Raw genomic sequence first — 16526 nt, 5'->3', positions numbered from 1 at the left:
AGCAAAATTTCACAAATTAAGATGCAGTCAGTCAAAAATCAGAGTGTTGTTGTTGTATATCTAAAAGTATTTTGATGGATTCCTGAAGTACACAATCCCAGTAATAAGAAGCCAGAGAAATATTTTGCACCTCTTTAAACAACATATTATGCTCTTCATTGAGACAATGCTCAGAAACGGCAGATTTCTCTGGCTGGAGCAAACATGTGTGATAGGGAAGTTCCACATATGAGTCATGAACCATATGAATAGTCTGTAAAACATAAGCTTTTCTCTAATGACAGGAAATTTTATATACTCCAGGATTTGTTAACCCCAAATAATTTTTGATAGATTCGCAAAGGTGTCTAGTTTTGGCCAATGATGACATTATTAATAGAGTGGAATCCTACTTTATTAGATATAAAACAACACCAGTTTGATTTTCAACTGACTGAATGAATCTGCTATTCATTGCTTGTGTTAGTTTCTGCCACCAGCGGTGCTTGATTTCTTCACTTTGCAGAGGGCAGAACTTCCACTTCTCATGCATGCACAGCAGCCTGTTGCTGGGGTATAAAGGAGCCACCATGTCTGTTGTTACCTCAGTTACAACTTCATTGTGCACCTGCAGTCTCACCTGAAAATGGCAGCCAGTTGGACTATTAAAATGTTGTGTCATCAAGACGGTGGAATCTGGCTGCATACTTGTGAAGAGTAACAATGTTTGTTACTCTAGGAAAATCTACATAGTCACAGAAATTTAAAACTGTGCACTTAACAAAATGAAAAAAATGTTCTGTACTATAAGTATAGTTTCAGTGCGTCACAGGTGGAATTGCTCAACTCATACAACTACCCGAGTGTAACAGTTAGTAGGGATACGAAATGGTGTGATCATGTCTCAGTCATAAGTTAAGCAGGTGGCAACATGTGGTTCATTGGTGGAATGCTAGTAAATGCAATCAATCTACAAAGGAGACTGCATACAAAACACTAGTGTAACCTATCCTGGAATATTGCAAGTGTGCGTGACGTCTATCAAATAGGCTTAATGGGATATTGAGCTGGCAGATGCTTGAAGATAGACATAAACTATCCCACAAAAACCTACTCAGAAAGTTTCTGCAATCAGCTGTAAGTGAAAAATCGAAGAATACACTACAACCCCCTAAATTTATTTATTTATTTATTGATATATAGCATTTAAAAGGTAGTCGTTATCACATATAAACATTTATCTGTAGGGATCACAAAGACAAGATAAGACTAATTTCAGTAATCAATCTTCTGATGTTCCACATGTGAATGCAACAGACTAAAACCCTAATAACTGGTACAATGGGATGTACCCTCTGCTATCCACTTCTCAGTGGCTTGAAGAGTATAAACATAAATGTATGCATTGTACAGTGAGGTCACTCTTTTCCCATCCTTTCCTTTCCTGCAATTGTATTGTGCCTGTAATCTTTGTCATATTATTTTAACTATTCATTTTTGAACACTATATTATTAAATATCATTATAGAATTTGATGATTGTTGTATATCCTGAGCAACCTATATTATGTGTTGATGACTTGTTCCTTCCCCTTTCTTGTTTAAAGTGTGGGTGTGCTAGAAGAAAATTTATAATTATAGAAGAGGTCTCATTCACATCAGTGCAGCCCTCCATATTCCAGTTTACATGTTCCAGCAGTGGTAAAACTTTCTTGTATTGTTTTGTGTGACAGGTCTTGTATATTTGTATTCTTTGTAAACTTGATGTTCTTCAGTGATATGTTCCTTATATCAGTTTTATAGAGGTTTAATGAGAAGGACCTTACCTGTAATCTCAATTTCATATATCTACCACTGCTTATCAAAAAATATCTGGTCACATGTTGTTTCATTTGTGGTGACCACATGCTCATTTCTATTCGTGTTATAAGGGAGGAAGAGATTGAGGAACTGTTGCCTTCTTTGAGAACTTACTTCGAACAATGTACGTTTTGGAGTAGTGTAAGTAAAGAATCAGTTGATGTGTTCCATACCTCAAGGGTTTAAGGATGTTGCTTCACCTACAAGATTCTTATTCTTCTGATGGGGTTGTTACATTGCTCTTTCTCTCTTCTAAATCTAAATGCTTGATGCTTTCTCCATTTTTCATCTTAATATATAAATTTTAGATGGCTCATTGCTGCTGATGTTAGAATTTGAGTAATATTCTGTCTCATGCAATAATAACATCATTTAATATGTGGAAAGTAACTGTTTGTGTTTAGTGACATAATCTTTTGTACTTCCTCAAAAGTTAAATTGACACTGAGCATCTTCTTCATTTGCAGGTGCAATGCAGAATAAGGCATCACACTTTCATTGCCTGAAATGTGAATTTGTATGTACTGACACAAATAAAGTAGTGGCCCATAGACGTCAGCACCAGAAACTTGACTCTATTATGGCAGCTGGCTTTGAGAAATTTACCCCTTCGCAGCCGTGCAGTATAGAATCATGTGCACATTCAGGAAAGCAAACCCACTATCACTGTCTGAGTTGCCAGTATGCTGTTCTTGGATTGTCGCAGATGTCTGCCCACAAATACAGACACATGGAATGATATAGTGACACAGTTCTAATGATTTTTGTAGTGTATGCCCATCCTGGTAGAACAGGATACCCAATTCATGGCAGTGATGTTATTAAAGGAAGAGAAAGTGTAATTAGTGATTTATAAAAATACAATATATCATAAATGGAAATATGATTGATATACTCAAATACTGTAAGTATTTACAGTGAGGAATAAAATCCCAGTCAAAAGGGGAGATATTCACAATAAAGTGTGATTACTACAAGTGAGTTTTAAGACAACTTACTTTGTGTAATGTGTACTGTCACAGCCACTACCTTTTTGCCTGTGGCTTCAAAAAGACTCCAGTATTACTGTTCTATGTTTGAACATGAGAAACATAATGATTTTTGTATATAATGAAATACAGTGCTAAACATTTTTAAGTTTGTAATGTTTATTTATATATTTGATAACACCAAGACATTACCATTGTAACAGTACTTGTGTGACTGGATATCAGAAAGCATTAAATCAAAGTGATTGTTAATTATTTATGAAAATCTACTGCATTCATTGCAAGTGTATATATTTCATGTTGAGAGAGATATGAGTGAATGAGTTATTGTGATGTGTTAAGTTCGTAAGCAGAAGTCATATCATAGCTCTAAGACATTTATTTTTTTGAAATGAGACTGTGTTGTAATCAAACATTTGTGTAGCACAAACTAAAGTGTACAATTAATATTTATGATATGAATGTGGCTTTGATGCCAAAACAGAGACATGAGTTACAAGAAAATGGCTTACAAGCTTTCCTACAGCACCACTTATAGGTGTATACATCTTAAGTGTAATGTGTATAAGTCTGTATTAAATAAAAGACATCAGGAAAAGGCAACAGAATGTGAATAAGAAATTGAATCCACTGATAAATGAATGGTTTAGTCATAGTAAAAATGAGCATTATTGCTCATTTATGTATATCTAGGGATCAGAAATACTTTGTAAAGACAACAAATTCATTTTCCATTATGTAGTATTATTAGCAGTTATTTCATTTGAAGTGGTATTTGCCTTATATTTAGGTACATAATTATGATATACACATTATTATGACAGTGTATTAATAAATAATTTGTGCCTTTAGAAAAGACGTGTTGAGATATAACAAAACTGTATCTAGTTTGGTAGAGTTTTTGGGTAGGTAGCAGTTGTGCCTTACAAGATTCGAGATGCCCCCTTTTCCAGGCCCTCTTCTGTAGTGCTTATATTTGTTCCATGTATTAATCTCGTATTCCAGATGTAATATGTTTATGATACAGTAATTGTACACATATGTTAGTCATATTTTTGTTGCTCAGATGTGAATATGTATTGTGAATAGGTAAATGTGATTATTCCATAAAGAAATTCTTGTAAGTAAACATACAACATTTATACTGTGGCATGGATAAATTATATGAGATCACATTTTAAAAATGCTGGCCAACCTTCCAAAAATATAACAATAATATATTGACTGGAATTAAAAATTTTCTAAGATAAATCTAATAGTACAAAAACTGTTTTATAGATGTTTTACTCTAAATTTTATAGTCCAATTTTCTCTTTCAGATATGCATTAATGTGAAAGTGAAAGAAAAAATATTGATTCACAAATTTTAGTGCCTTAAAATCTTTTATCAAAATATGATATAATTTTTCTAGTATTATATGTATAGATGATAGATACAGTTTTGAAGACAGTATTTGTTTAACGTTTTTATAGTTTGGCACTCAGAGTGTCTGAAATTAAAAATTAGAGATGTTTTTTTTTAATTTTTTGGGGCCCGCCAGCATACAAATGTTCAGGCAGTGCTTAATTTCATGAGGTCATGAATAAAAATTTGAGACTTGTCATGTGTGTGATACCTGATTGGCTGTTAAATTGCAGTCATGGTTACTGCTGATCAATAACAAAATATATATAGCTATTTAGAATCGGAATCAACATAGGCTATAAGCACATTGACAATGTTTGTTTCAGAAATATGAAAGGAATTTTATCTGAAATCTATATCTGTTAAAAAAAGTGAGTTGATTTATAAAACAAGAAGTTACATTGGAAATTTACCACAGTAAACATTTACAACAAGCGTTAGCTGTGTGCCTTTTTCCATATTGGCTGTCAAAATTGACCAACATTTATAATCTCAAGTATTAAGAAAAACATGTGAACTTAAGTCTTCAATGTAGATGCATTCCAACATAAATGTTTTCTTCTAATATCAGCCATATTTTGATTTTGCCCATAATAATTGTGTTTTGGGAAATGAGATTTTTTTTACCTGTGCCATATAAATACAACATTGATGTGCAGAGTTTCCATCAGTTACTCATAAAATGCCTAGTCTGCACTGTATCTACTATGTTTGTTTTATAATAATTGTGGCTGCATGTAGGAAATAAGAATAGGTATGGATAATATGTAAGTAATAATTTGAAATGTGAGAAAAACCAAATGATTATTCTTAAAAAAGAAAGTGTCTGTTGTACAAAGATATTTTAAGTATTTCATTCTGTGTAAGGAAAAAAAATGTTTATCTTCTTTACCACAGAGATTGGCTTAATTGTTATTCTTTCCTCTTTATTTTCCAAACATGGTTTTGTTTGAAAGTCAAAACATTAATATTTTTGTTTGATTATTTAATCCTATTTTATAATATTTTATTTAATTACCTGTATTTTTGAGAATATGTACAGAAGTATTCTGGAGTTTCAATCGTACATCATTTGTCACTGTATCTGCAGAAGTGCAATACACACATCTTCAGCATTAATCAAGTCCTTTCAGTTTACATCACTCTTTTTAAATTACTTAAATTTTAGAAATCCAAATTAAGTTACAAATTTTAAATTAGGGAATGGTGTTGAAGCTGAGGGAAAAGTACCCTCATGACTTTCAGACTGCATTTGGAACGTGTGTAGTATAATATGAAAGAGGAACTTAATGACTTTAAATACATCACCATCAGGAAAACAACTATCTCATTGCATTATTCAGTACTGTATGATTCAACTGAAAAAGAAAAGGTTGTCTGTATTATTTTCAAACGTTTGTGCACTGTCAATTGAAATAAATCTTGCTCCTGTGAGATTAACATGTATGTAAGCCAATAATGGCAGTTATGCTTCATGTGATTTACATACACATTCATAATCATGAAAATAAGAACATGATGCTATATTTTCTAAAAACATTTTGGGGAACAGCAATTAATCTGCTTGCACTGGATGAAATTCATATATTTGACAGAATCTCTAAAAGAGAAAAGATAATAAAAATTTGTGTCCATTAGGTTTTCATATCATACTGCATGTTTGATAGCTGTGAATCATTTGTAAGCATTATTTCTCACACAGTGAAATGGCCTTACAAACAGTAGCTCTCAGTTATTAGAAAAATGTAGTCTTCAGTAGCCAGTAAAATAGCTCACAACCCTTGAGAACATGTGCAGTTAAGGGTTCAAAATGATGTTGAGCCATTGTTTTCATTTACATATAACTGTACATTAAATTTTTGTTTCTCTTATCCTAGGTAAAATGACATTAACTATGTGTATTAATCCAAATTTCCTCAAATTTTCCTTTTTCTTTTCATCATTTTCTTTTGTATACAGCCACACTATGCAATGAGAAATCTTTTCCAATTTTCCAATGATATGTGTTACAGTGATATCTGAGACCTGCTATTTCATCTCTAACAATATCCATTTTTTATTTTAAAGGAGGAAAGTCTTGCTGCATCATTGTCATTCCTCTTTCTTATTTCGTATTTTTATTTATTTGAAGACTATTGCATCACATTTTTCAATTGGATCATTTGTTTTTAGTAAGTGATCTAATCAATATATTGGTACAGTCATTCTGTTTTAGTTGCAAGATAGTTTTTATTTCACAACATTGTCCAAGAGAGTTCAAAAATGTTCTAAAATAAAGTGAAGAAAGGAAAAAGATATGAATTTCTTACTATCATTAACAATGTCTCACTTTTGTAAAGGTATTGAACAGTGTCTTCAGATTTAATTCTGCTGTAACTCAAAGCACTTGTGTGTTGATAATGCACTTTAGAAAAAAAACTGCCTTTTTTTGGTAGCTGGTACTTATTGTCTTTCCCTACAGTGTCAATAACTCTGGTCCCCCCCCCCCCCCCCCTCCAATTATCATTACTGTAAAACTTCCACCACAATTTCACAATTTGGTAAAACCTAAGCAGTATTTAATAATAATTTCCTTGAAATATAAGATAAATGATAGAGTTTCTTTTAAATTATATATAGAGATGACCTATACCATTACATTCAATCATTATATGCAGTTTGGTACCTTTTTAAAAGACTAATTGATGCAAAGTTCATTCTTTCAAATGATTACTTCAAGACTTCTTCTATTACATACAACTACTCCATTGTAGAACACACTATAAAGTCTTTCTTTTGCTGCTAACTATTGCTCAGTGACTTAATTTTTTATTGAAAATACGTTTCAATAGCTGCCGTACATTTATAACTCTTCCTGATGAATTATTTTATGACCAAAAACTGAATAGATTGTATTGAGCTCTGCCATTATCATTTGCTAAGAGTTACAGCAACTTCTTTCTCTGTGATTTGGTGGCTTAACAGATTGATATGGACAGGTATAACAAACATTGTGCTGTTAAGTTTTTAATTGTTATTTGTTTGTCTCTTCTTTGCATTAAATGTGTGAGACAGTTCATTGTGGCATTTTCTGTGACCATGTAACACTAAAAATATTAGTGAAAATCTTCAGAGAAAAATGTATGACAGTTTCTAAATAATCTTATTTACATATTTCATTCTTCTTGCCCTGGCAGTACCACTCAGTACCTTCTGTCTGTTGATACTTTGTGCTATGTACTGATTTCAACAATCTAATGATTTCAACCAAGTTTTACACTGAGAGACCACATAGTTGAGTCAGCAATATTATATACATTTCACACTGTAAGTACCATGGTCATTACATTTATTATGTTTTACAGTTTCAGACTTGTAAATTAACTATTCTTATGGGCCTAAACTGTGAAATTTCTATTTGTTAATGAGTATAATGTTTTTTCTTCTGTTTTTCTACAGTGCCCAAATATTATGTATTATTAACATCTGTTTTACATGAGTTTTAACTGTACATCATATTTGCAGAATATTTAATACATATTTTTTCCCATCAAATAAAAGCTGTGAGAAACAACCATTAGGGGAGAAGTTGCCACTGTTATCTATACACATTTTTTTTTCTTTTTTATTGGTCCTGCGTGCCTAAGAATAGACGCATTAATGATATTTGTGACAGTATTTGAGATTACAAAATTCATAAACTGCAGCTACTTGTAGGTTCATCCATTAGATTTGTGTTTTACATCTCGAAACTTTCCAGAATACTCTGCATGTGTGTGTGTGTGTGTGTGTGTGTGTGTGTGTGAGAGAGAGAGAGAGAGAGAGAGAGAGACAGAGAAAAAGAGAGAAGTGCATATATCACACATCCATAGTTTTACTATGAATAATTCCAGCAGTTATATCATTTTGTAATAAAAATGTATACTGAATGTAATGTATTTTTGTGTATGTATTCATGATGAGAATATATGAAGAATGGAACTTACATTAATATCCTTAGTTTCATGTAGTCTGTGATTTTTTTTCTAAGAAGCGAGTATTTTATTTATATCTGTCAGTAAAAGGATGCATGGTCAAATGTATAATTCAATAAGTTTAAAAATTACCAAATACAATAGGCAATGAAGAACTGAATTTAGTTTTAAATTCACCTTAGTTTCCTATTCCTCAATTGCAATGTTAAAAACACATCTTAAACCTTGCATATACTAATGACAGAAATGTTTTTTGCACATAGGTATATAACGCGAATATGTCATACTTGTAAACATTTCTCAGCTACAATGTTACAAAACACACAATCCTGTGTACACATTCACACTCAAGTCGACACAATGTGGACCTAGTTGCGAAAGTACAGCACAAATTATCTTCATCATACAAATAATGTACTGGGGACTTTGTTTTTACATAATATTATTACACTTTTAAACTGGCGCTTTCCTCATTACTGTTCTCTGTGGTATTTTTGTTAAAGTACTTGTCTAAATCTAATCCCTATTTTCCCTTTTAGTTTAATTTATATGTGAAAAGTGTCTATGCCATACACACACACTCTCTCTCTCTCTCTCTCTCTCTCCCTCTCTCTCTCCACACACACACACACACACACACACACATCTCATTCCCTACCCCTCCCCTCTGTTACTTTACCTTAATGATCTGTGATGCATTGGGAGCAGAAATGTTAACTCAGTTTTGACAATGAAAGAAAATGACATAGGGACCCAGCTAAGCCACGATGAAAACATTGTTAAATCATATACTATTATTGGTTTAGCAATAACATAATTCTACATGAATGTTTCACAGGTTCAGTTGTCTACTTGAACTCTTCAGTTATCCATTAATGTCAAGCCACTAACATTTCTCAAAATGTTGAAGCTTAATTAATGAGTTATACAAAATTCCCATACATTCGTTAATTTATTCATTCATTCACACTCCCTGAAACTATGTAAGTGCCTTAATTGAATATGAATTGTAGATTGTGATTAATTGTTGCCATACTAAAGAAGATTGCTGAATCAAGACTATCCTAGATTTATTGACCTGAACAGAGTCAAACACAGATGGAAAGTGAAATTACTGAAAATCATGTTGGTATTGACAAGATATGCGCACTTTGATGAATAAAGATCAGTAATGAGATTAGTAGCCAAAAATTTTATTTAGGTGACGTCAGCAATTATGTTCAAATCCATAGCATTTACAATGCAATTTATTTTTGAGGTAGATCATTATCATTTGTGTATCGCTGTCCAGTATTTGAACTTGAAGGCGGTCACAGGATGTCTGTGGCTGTTGATGTTTAGGAAATAGGAATCTGTCATGTGCTGTGTATAGAATTATGGCAATTGGAACTGTGCTAGAATATGCGACATAATTTAATACTGAGCTTTTCATGTCTCAGTGTATTTGCAGTTTAAAATTGTTTCAGATGTCATATTATGTGCAAGTTCTTCAGGGTTTTATATGTGTGAAACTTTTAATCTACTTTTCCAGTTACTAATATTCAGAATAATGGAAAAACTGGTAAAGGGTGACCTTGGGGAAGATCAGTTTGGATTCTAAAGGAGGAGCCCACAGGGCAATTACTGCCCCTATGTATTGTCTTAGAAGATGGGATGAAGAAAGGCAAACCTTCATTTACAGCATTTGTAGATATAGAGAAAGCTTTTGACAATATTGACTAGACTATGCTCTTGGAAACTCTGAAGGTAGCAGAGATAAAATACTGAAAGTGAAAGATTATCTAAAATATGTACACAAACCAAACAGCAGTTATAAGAGTTGAAGGATATGAAAAGGAAACAGTAGTTGAGAAAGGTGTGAGATCTCCCACACCCAATGTTATGAGTCTGTACATTGATCAAATTGTCAAGGAAACCAATGACAAATTTAGAAAGGGAATTGAAGTTCAGTCAAAAGAAATACAAACTTCTCGGTTTGTTGATGACACTGTAATTCTGTCAGAGATTACAGGTAAGTTGGAAGAGCAGTAGAATGAAATGGATAGTGTCTTGGAAAGATGATATAATATCAGTATCAAAGAAAGAAGAATGAAAGTAATGGAATGTGGTTAAAATAAATGAGGTTATTCTGAGGGAATTAGATTAGGAAATAAGACACTACAGGTAGTAGATGTTTTTGTGTCTGAGCAGCAAAAACCTTATGATTGTGAATGTAGAATGAATATAAACTGCAGACTGGTAATACCAAGAAAAGAATTTATGAAAAAGAGAAATTTGGTAATTGAATATAAATCTAAATGTTAGGAAATCTGTACTGAAAATAGGTAGGAGTTAGGCGGCAGCTTCTGTCCATGCAGGATCACAGCAGAGCACACTATTTTGTTTGTGACACTTACTTTGATTTTTCTGTGTGCTTTTTGGTTTAAATTCTTAAACTTACTACATTTTTGTGTATTTACTAAGTACAATGTCACATTTAACCCTTTCACTGCTATGGATGAACTCTTTGCATTCTGAGCTGAGGCCGCTTTTGTTATGGCTGTGCTACTCGCCAAATGCTGGTGCTGGTAGATGGCATTCTGGTGGATATGAAATACTTATCATTTGATTTTTAAGAAAACTATTAGGCAAAAAAATTAATTGTTGCACACCTTAGTCTGAGATCTTCACTCAATAAAGAAATGAATTTCTTTTCATTATCAGTCATATTCCCTGTCCTACATCAAATTAAGTCAAACATTGCCTGTGCTGATAGATGGCATTCTGGCCTGTGACCAGTATGAAATTTTATGATGACCAAAAAAAGGGAGAGAGAGAGAGAGAGAGAGAAGAGGTATTTGCATATTTTGCAGTCTGATATCTGCACTCAATAAAGAAGTGAATATACTCACTTACTGTGCTGCATCAAATTAAGTAAAACATTGCCTGAAATTTTAAAGAGTTTGCAGAGATAAAAATGCATTGTGTGAACTATGCATATCGTTGATTTTAGCTTATACATTGCAGTAAATGAAATGTAGACAAGATATCAAAATTGTATTTAAAATTGAGAGCAGAATGATATCTCATTTTGCTCTTGAGTAATTGTGTCTTATATCTCATTGATGGTTCAGGTGTGATGTACCGACTTCTACATCCACATCTACATAGCTACTCTGCAAGCCACCATATAGTGCATAGTGGAGGGTGTCCTGTATCACTGCTTGTCATTTCCTTTCCTGTTCCACTCTCAGATAGAGCGAGGGAAAAACAACAATCTATATGCCTCTGCATTAGCCCCAATTTTTCATATCCTTGTGGTTCTTACACACAAATTTATGTTGGCAGCAGTAGAATCGTTCGACAGTCAGCTTCAAATGCTGGTTCTCTATATTTTCTCAATAGTGTTTCTTGAAAAGAACAAAAGTATCTCCATAACACTTACATGTTGTTCGAACCTACCAGTAACAAATATAGTGGCCCACCTCTGAATGGCTTTGATGTCTTCCTTCAATGTGACCTGGTATGGATCCCAACCACTCAAGCAGTACTCAAGAGTAGGCTGCACCTGCATTCTATATGTGGTCTCCTTTACAGATGAACTACTCTTTCCTAAAATTCTCCCAGTAAACCAAAGCCAACCATTTGCCTTCCCTACCACAGTTCACACATGCACGTTCCATCTCATATTGCTTTGCAACATTATGCCTACATATTTAAATGACTTGACTGTGTCAAACAGGACACTAGTAATACTGTATCTGAGCATCACAGGTTTTATCTTCCAACTCATCCACATTAACTAACATTTTTCCACATTTAGGACTAGCTGCCATTCATCACACCAACTGGAAATTTTGTCTAAGTCATTCTGTATCTTTCTACAGTCACTCAATTTTAACACCTTACCATACACCACAGCATCATTAGCAAACAATTGCAGATTTCCATTCACCCTGTTCAACAAATCATTTATGTATATAGAGTTCAACAGCAGTCCTATCACACTTTCCTGGGGCATTCCTGACGGTACTCTTGTCTCTGATGAGAGAAGGGTATCCATGTGGACATGCCTGCTGCTATGAAATACTTACCATCTGATTTTTCAGACAAGGTTAGGTGCAAAAATTTGATTTTTGCACATCTTACAGTCTGATATCTTCACTCAATAAAGGACTGAATTTCTTATTGTTATCCATCATACTTACTGCACTACACCAAATTAAATAAATCATTGCACAAAATTTTAAAGTGTTTACATAGGTAAAAATGCATTGCATGAACTTCATGTTTATTTGATATTAGCTTATACATTGCAGTGAATTAAATGTAAACAAGATATCAAAGTTTTATTTAAAGTTGAGAGCAGAAGCACATCTCATTTCATTCTAAAGTTATTGGGTTTTATATTTGAAGGGCAGTAGTGTGCAATGTTCATATTCTTGCACACTGTGAACCATGTGGTCATAACAATCATCATATCTCATAAATGATTCAAGAAATTGAAACGAGCTTTCCCGAAAATGATAACATGCAATGAGGCCCATATCTTGCATGATAAATACCCAAAACTTCTTTATTCACCAAGATATGAAAGTAATTTGTCAGAAGCAGTAAGAGGTCAGCAGCTAAGGATGCATTCAGACATCTCTAGGAGTGAAGGAAAATGCAAGCAGCGCACGAATACGCGTCCACAACATGTGGGGGACAGCACAGCAGGATGTGTGTACATGTCCACAGCAGCGAATGGGTTAGTAACTGTGTAGTGTATAGGTCCTCTCTTTAGAATGCATAGGGATTGTGATTGCTGTGTTCACATGCAAATTGTGTTGGTGACCCTTTGCTCACAGCTCCACGCAGTGCTGACATCGGTCACACAGCATGAGGCTGTTGTCACTGGGGGCTGAATGTAGTGATCCAAGAGACGTCCAGTATGTCCCACATGTCCCCCCCCCCTCCCCCCCTTCACAACACTATTGTGGCCACCCCAGGTACTATCAGCACTGATGTTGATTCACTCACCCGTAGTTGATTGAGAGCTCATTCTGTGGTGTGACAGGCAACATAAGACTTTATGGGGGGCCAGTCGAAAGGCTTCCCTGTTCATCTGACAAATAGGTTTGAGGAACTGTCTGTGGGTTATAAAGATGCTGATCCAGATGAAGTCACTTGCCCTGTTTCATAGGAAGCCTCTCTACCTGCAAGATCTGGGCATTCACAGAGGGTATGATTACTGGTAGTTGGCAGTTCCAATGTTAGGGATATGACTGCCAAGGAGAGGAAGATGATCAATGTGCATTCTGTGTGTGTAATGGGGGGAATCATCCCAGATGTGGAATGGGTCCTTCCAGATGCCATCAAGAGTTCAGGGTGCCCACCAAATCAGGTGGTGGCTCATGTTGGTATCGATTGGAAGAGATTCTCTCTGGTTTTGGGCGGCTATCTGAAATGGTAAGGACTGCCGTTCTTGCACATGAAATGAAGGCAGAGTTCACCATCTGTAACTTAATTGACAGGACTGACCATATTGTCATGGGGTTTCAGGTTCTGTTTAATAATTCAGGGGTCCATTAGACACAAGAGGCAACTACTGAGGTAGCAGGGCTGTTTGGAGTGGACTGAGCAGTTTTTTTTTAGGTTAGAGGGTCTTGGGGAAAGTACAAAAAGGGCTTCAGTCTCAAGGGTGCAGGCAAACACATGATGAGGGTAGACCTAGCAATAATCAATATATTAGTTGCAAATTGATGTAGCTGTGTTGGGAAAGAACCAAACTCCAAGCATTAATAGAAAGCACTAAAACCAAAATCATTATACATGCTGAAAGGCAACTAAAGCTGGAGCTAACTTCAGAGGATAGATGAAATACAGTTGATGGCAGAGTGTTTCTTGCTGTTAGAAGTAGTTTACCTTCTGGTGAAATTAAGGTTGATAGCTCCTACGAGCTAGTTTTGGGTGGAGATTATACTTGACATCTTGAATAAATTAATAACTGGTTCCTTATACAATTGCTGAACAGTTCAATGAAGACTTTAGTCTCATTTCATCATAAAGCCAAACATTTAATTCAGACAACAAAAGCAATTATTTTCAAATCCATAGCATTTCCTATGCAATTTATTTTCGAAATGGGTCATTATCAATGCATTGTTACTGTCTCTTTATCATTGCCCACTATTTGAGCTTGAATGAGGTCACCAGATGACAGTGACTGTTGATTTCTAGGAAATGGGAATCTGTCACGTACCGTGTATGAAATTATGGCAAGTTAACTCACAAATAGGGTCAACAAAAAGACTGCTATATATTAAGCTTTCAGCAAAAGACTTTCTTTCGATGTAGAAAACATACAAATTCATGCAAACACAACTCACACACACATGATCACTGTCTCTAGCCACTGAGACTGGACTGCTGTGAGCAGCTGCACCTTTCATGGCAGAAGCAATCTGAGGGTGGGTGGTTGGGGGGGGGGGGGATTTTCAAGGAGCAGTCTGGGGCAGGTAGGGGGAGGGATAGAAGAGTACAGGGAAGGAGGGTGCAGGGTTACTTGTGGGAGCATGCAGGCTCGTGCTGCAGATTGCTAGGAGCAGTCAGGAGGTTTGTAGGGTGGGGGAGAAGGGGAGTGGAGAAGGAGAGAAGTAAAAGAGAAAAGAGACTAATAGGTGTGTTGGTGGAATAGAAGCCTGTGTAGTGCTCGATTTAGAGCATGGAAGGTGACAGGTGGGTGAAGAACAGGGACTAGCAAAGGTTGAGGCAAGGGTCATTATAGCAACATAGGTTATATTGCTGGTGAAGTTCCCACCTGCAAAATTCAGAAAAGCTGGTATTTGTAGGAAGGATTCAAATGGCACAGGCTATAAAGCAGTCACTGAAGTGAAGTACATTGTGCTGGGCAGTATGTTCAGCAACAAGGTGATCCAACTGTCTCTAGACCACAGTTTTTCGGTGGACATTCATGTGGACAGACAGCTTTTGGCTGTTGTGCTCACATAGCAAGCAGGACAATGGTTGCAGCTTAGTTTGTAGATCTCATGACTGCTTTCACACTTAGCTCTGTCTTTGATAGGATAAATGATACCTGTGACTGGACTGGAGTAGGTGGTGGTGGGAGGACGTATGGGATAGGTCTTGTATCTAGCTCTGGTGCAGGGATATGAGCCATGAGGCAAGAGGTGGAGTAGGGATTTACAAGGATAAAGTGTAGATTCAGTGCACAGTGGATATCACAGTGGGAGGAGGGGGAAAGATAATGGGTGGGATATTCCTCATTTCAAAGAATGATGTGAGGTAGTTGAAACGCTGGTGGAGAATGTGATTCAGTTGCTCTAGTTCTTGGTGGTATTGTGTAGTGAGGGGAATGCTCCTTCATGGCCAGTTGATGAGTATGTAGGAGGTTGTAGGTGACTGGAGAGACAAGGCATGAGAGATCTGTTTCTGAACAATGTTGGGAGGGTAATTAAGGTCTGTGAAGGCCTCAGTGAAACACTTGGTATATTTGGAAAGGGAATGTTCATCACTATGGAGTGACTGCCAAAGGTAGCTAGGTTATTTGGAAGGGACTTCTTGTTGTGGAATGGGTGACCTATTGAAGTGGAGACATTGCTGGTGGTGGTAGGCTTGATATGGACAGAGATACAGGTGTAGCCATCTATGAGGTAGAGGTCAATATCAAGAAAGGCAATGTGTTGGGCTGAGGAGGATGAGGTGCAGTCAACTGGAGAGAAGGTGTTGAGGTTCTGAATGAATTTGGGTATGCTGTCCTCATCCTCAGTCCAGATCATGAAGATCTTATCAATGAATCTGAGCTAGGTGAGGGGTTTGGGATTTGGAGAAATTATGAAGGATTCCTCTAAATGGCCCAATGGATAGGTTTATTCCTCTAGATGTCCCATGAATAGGTTGGCATAGGATGGTGCCATGTTGCTGCCTGTTGCTATACAGTGGATTTGTCTGCACGAGATGCCTTCAAAGGTGAAGTAATTGTGGTTGAGGTCAAAGTTCGTCATGGTGACCAGGGAGAAGGCTGTAGGTTTGGAGTTATGTCAGGCTTTGGGAAAGGCAGCACTCAATAGCAGCGAGGCCATGGGCATTGATGATGTTAGTGTAGAGGAAGGTGGTATCAGTACTGATGAGGAGGGTGCTGTGTGGTAAAGGAACAGGAACTGTGGAGAATCATTGGAAGAAATGGTTCGTGTCTTTCGTATATGAGGGTAATAATGGGTAATAGTGTGAAGGGGTTGGTCCATGAGAGCAGAAATTGTCTCAGTGGGGGCACACTAACCAGCCGCAATGAGGCATCCTGGGTGGTTGGGTTTGTGGACTTTATGAAGCATGTTGTAGGTAGGAGTGTGGAGTGTGGTAG

General features: G+C 35.9%; 1 protein-coding gene across 10 annotated transcripts in view; it reads left to right on the top strand.

Annotated features, from left to right (window-relative positions):
- LOC126297825 (zinc finger protein castor homolog 1-like) overlaps window positions 1-8344 on the top strand; it is a 317673-nt gene extending 309329 nt beyond the window's left edge. For all 10 annotated transcript variants that reach the window (XM_049989060.1, XM_049989063.1, XM_049989068.1 and 7 more), the window contains one exon: window positions 2306-8344. In XM_049989060.1, coding sequence (XP_049845017.1) covers window positions 2306-2577 — 272 coding nt within the window. In that variant the 3' untranslated portion in view covers window positions 2578-8344. The remainder of the gene's footprint in view (window positions 1-2305) is intronic.
- The last annotated feature ends 8182 nt before the right edge of the window (window positions 8345-16526 follow it).

Source organism: Schistocerca gregaria, chromosome X (genome assembly GCF_023897955.1).
Source record: "Schistocerca gregaria isolate iqSchGreg1 chromosome X, iqSchGreg1.2, whole genome shotgun sequence".
In the NCBI taxonomy this organism is placed as follows: domain Eukaryota; kingdom Metazoa; phylum Arthropoda; class Insecta; order Orthoptera; family Acrididae; genus Schistocerca; species Schistocerca gregaria.
The sequence above is the reverse complement of the archived record's forward strand: the minus strand, read 5'-3'. Positions and strand labels throughout refer to the sequence as shown.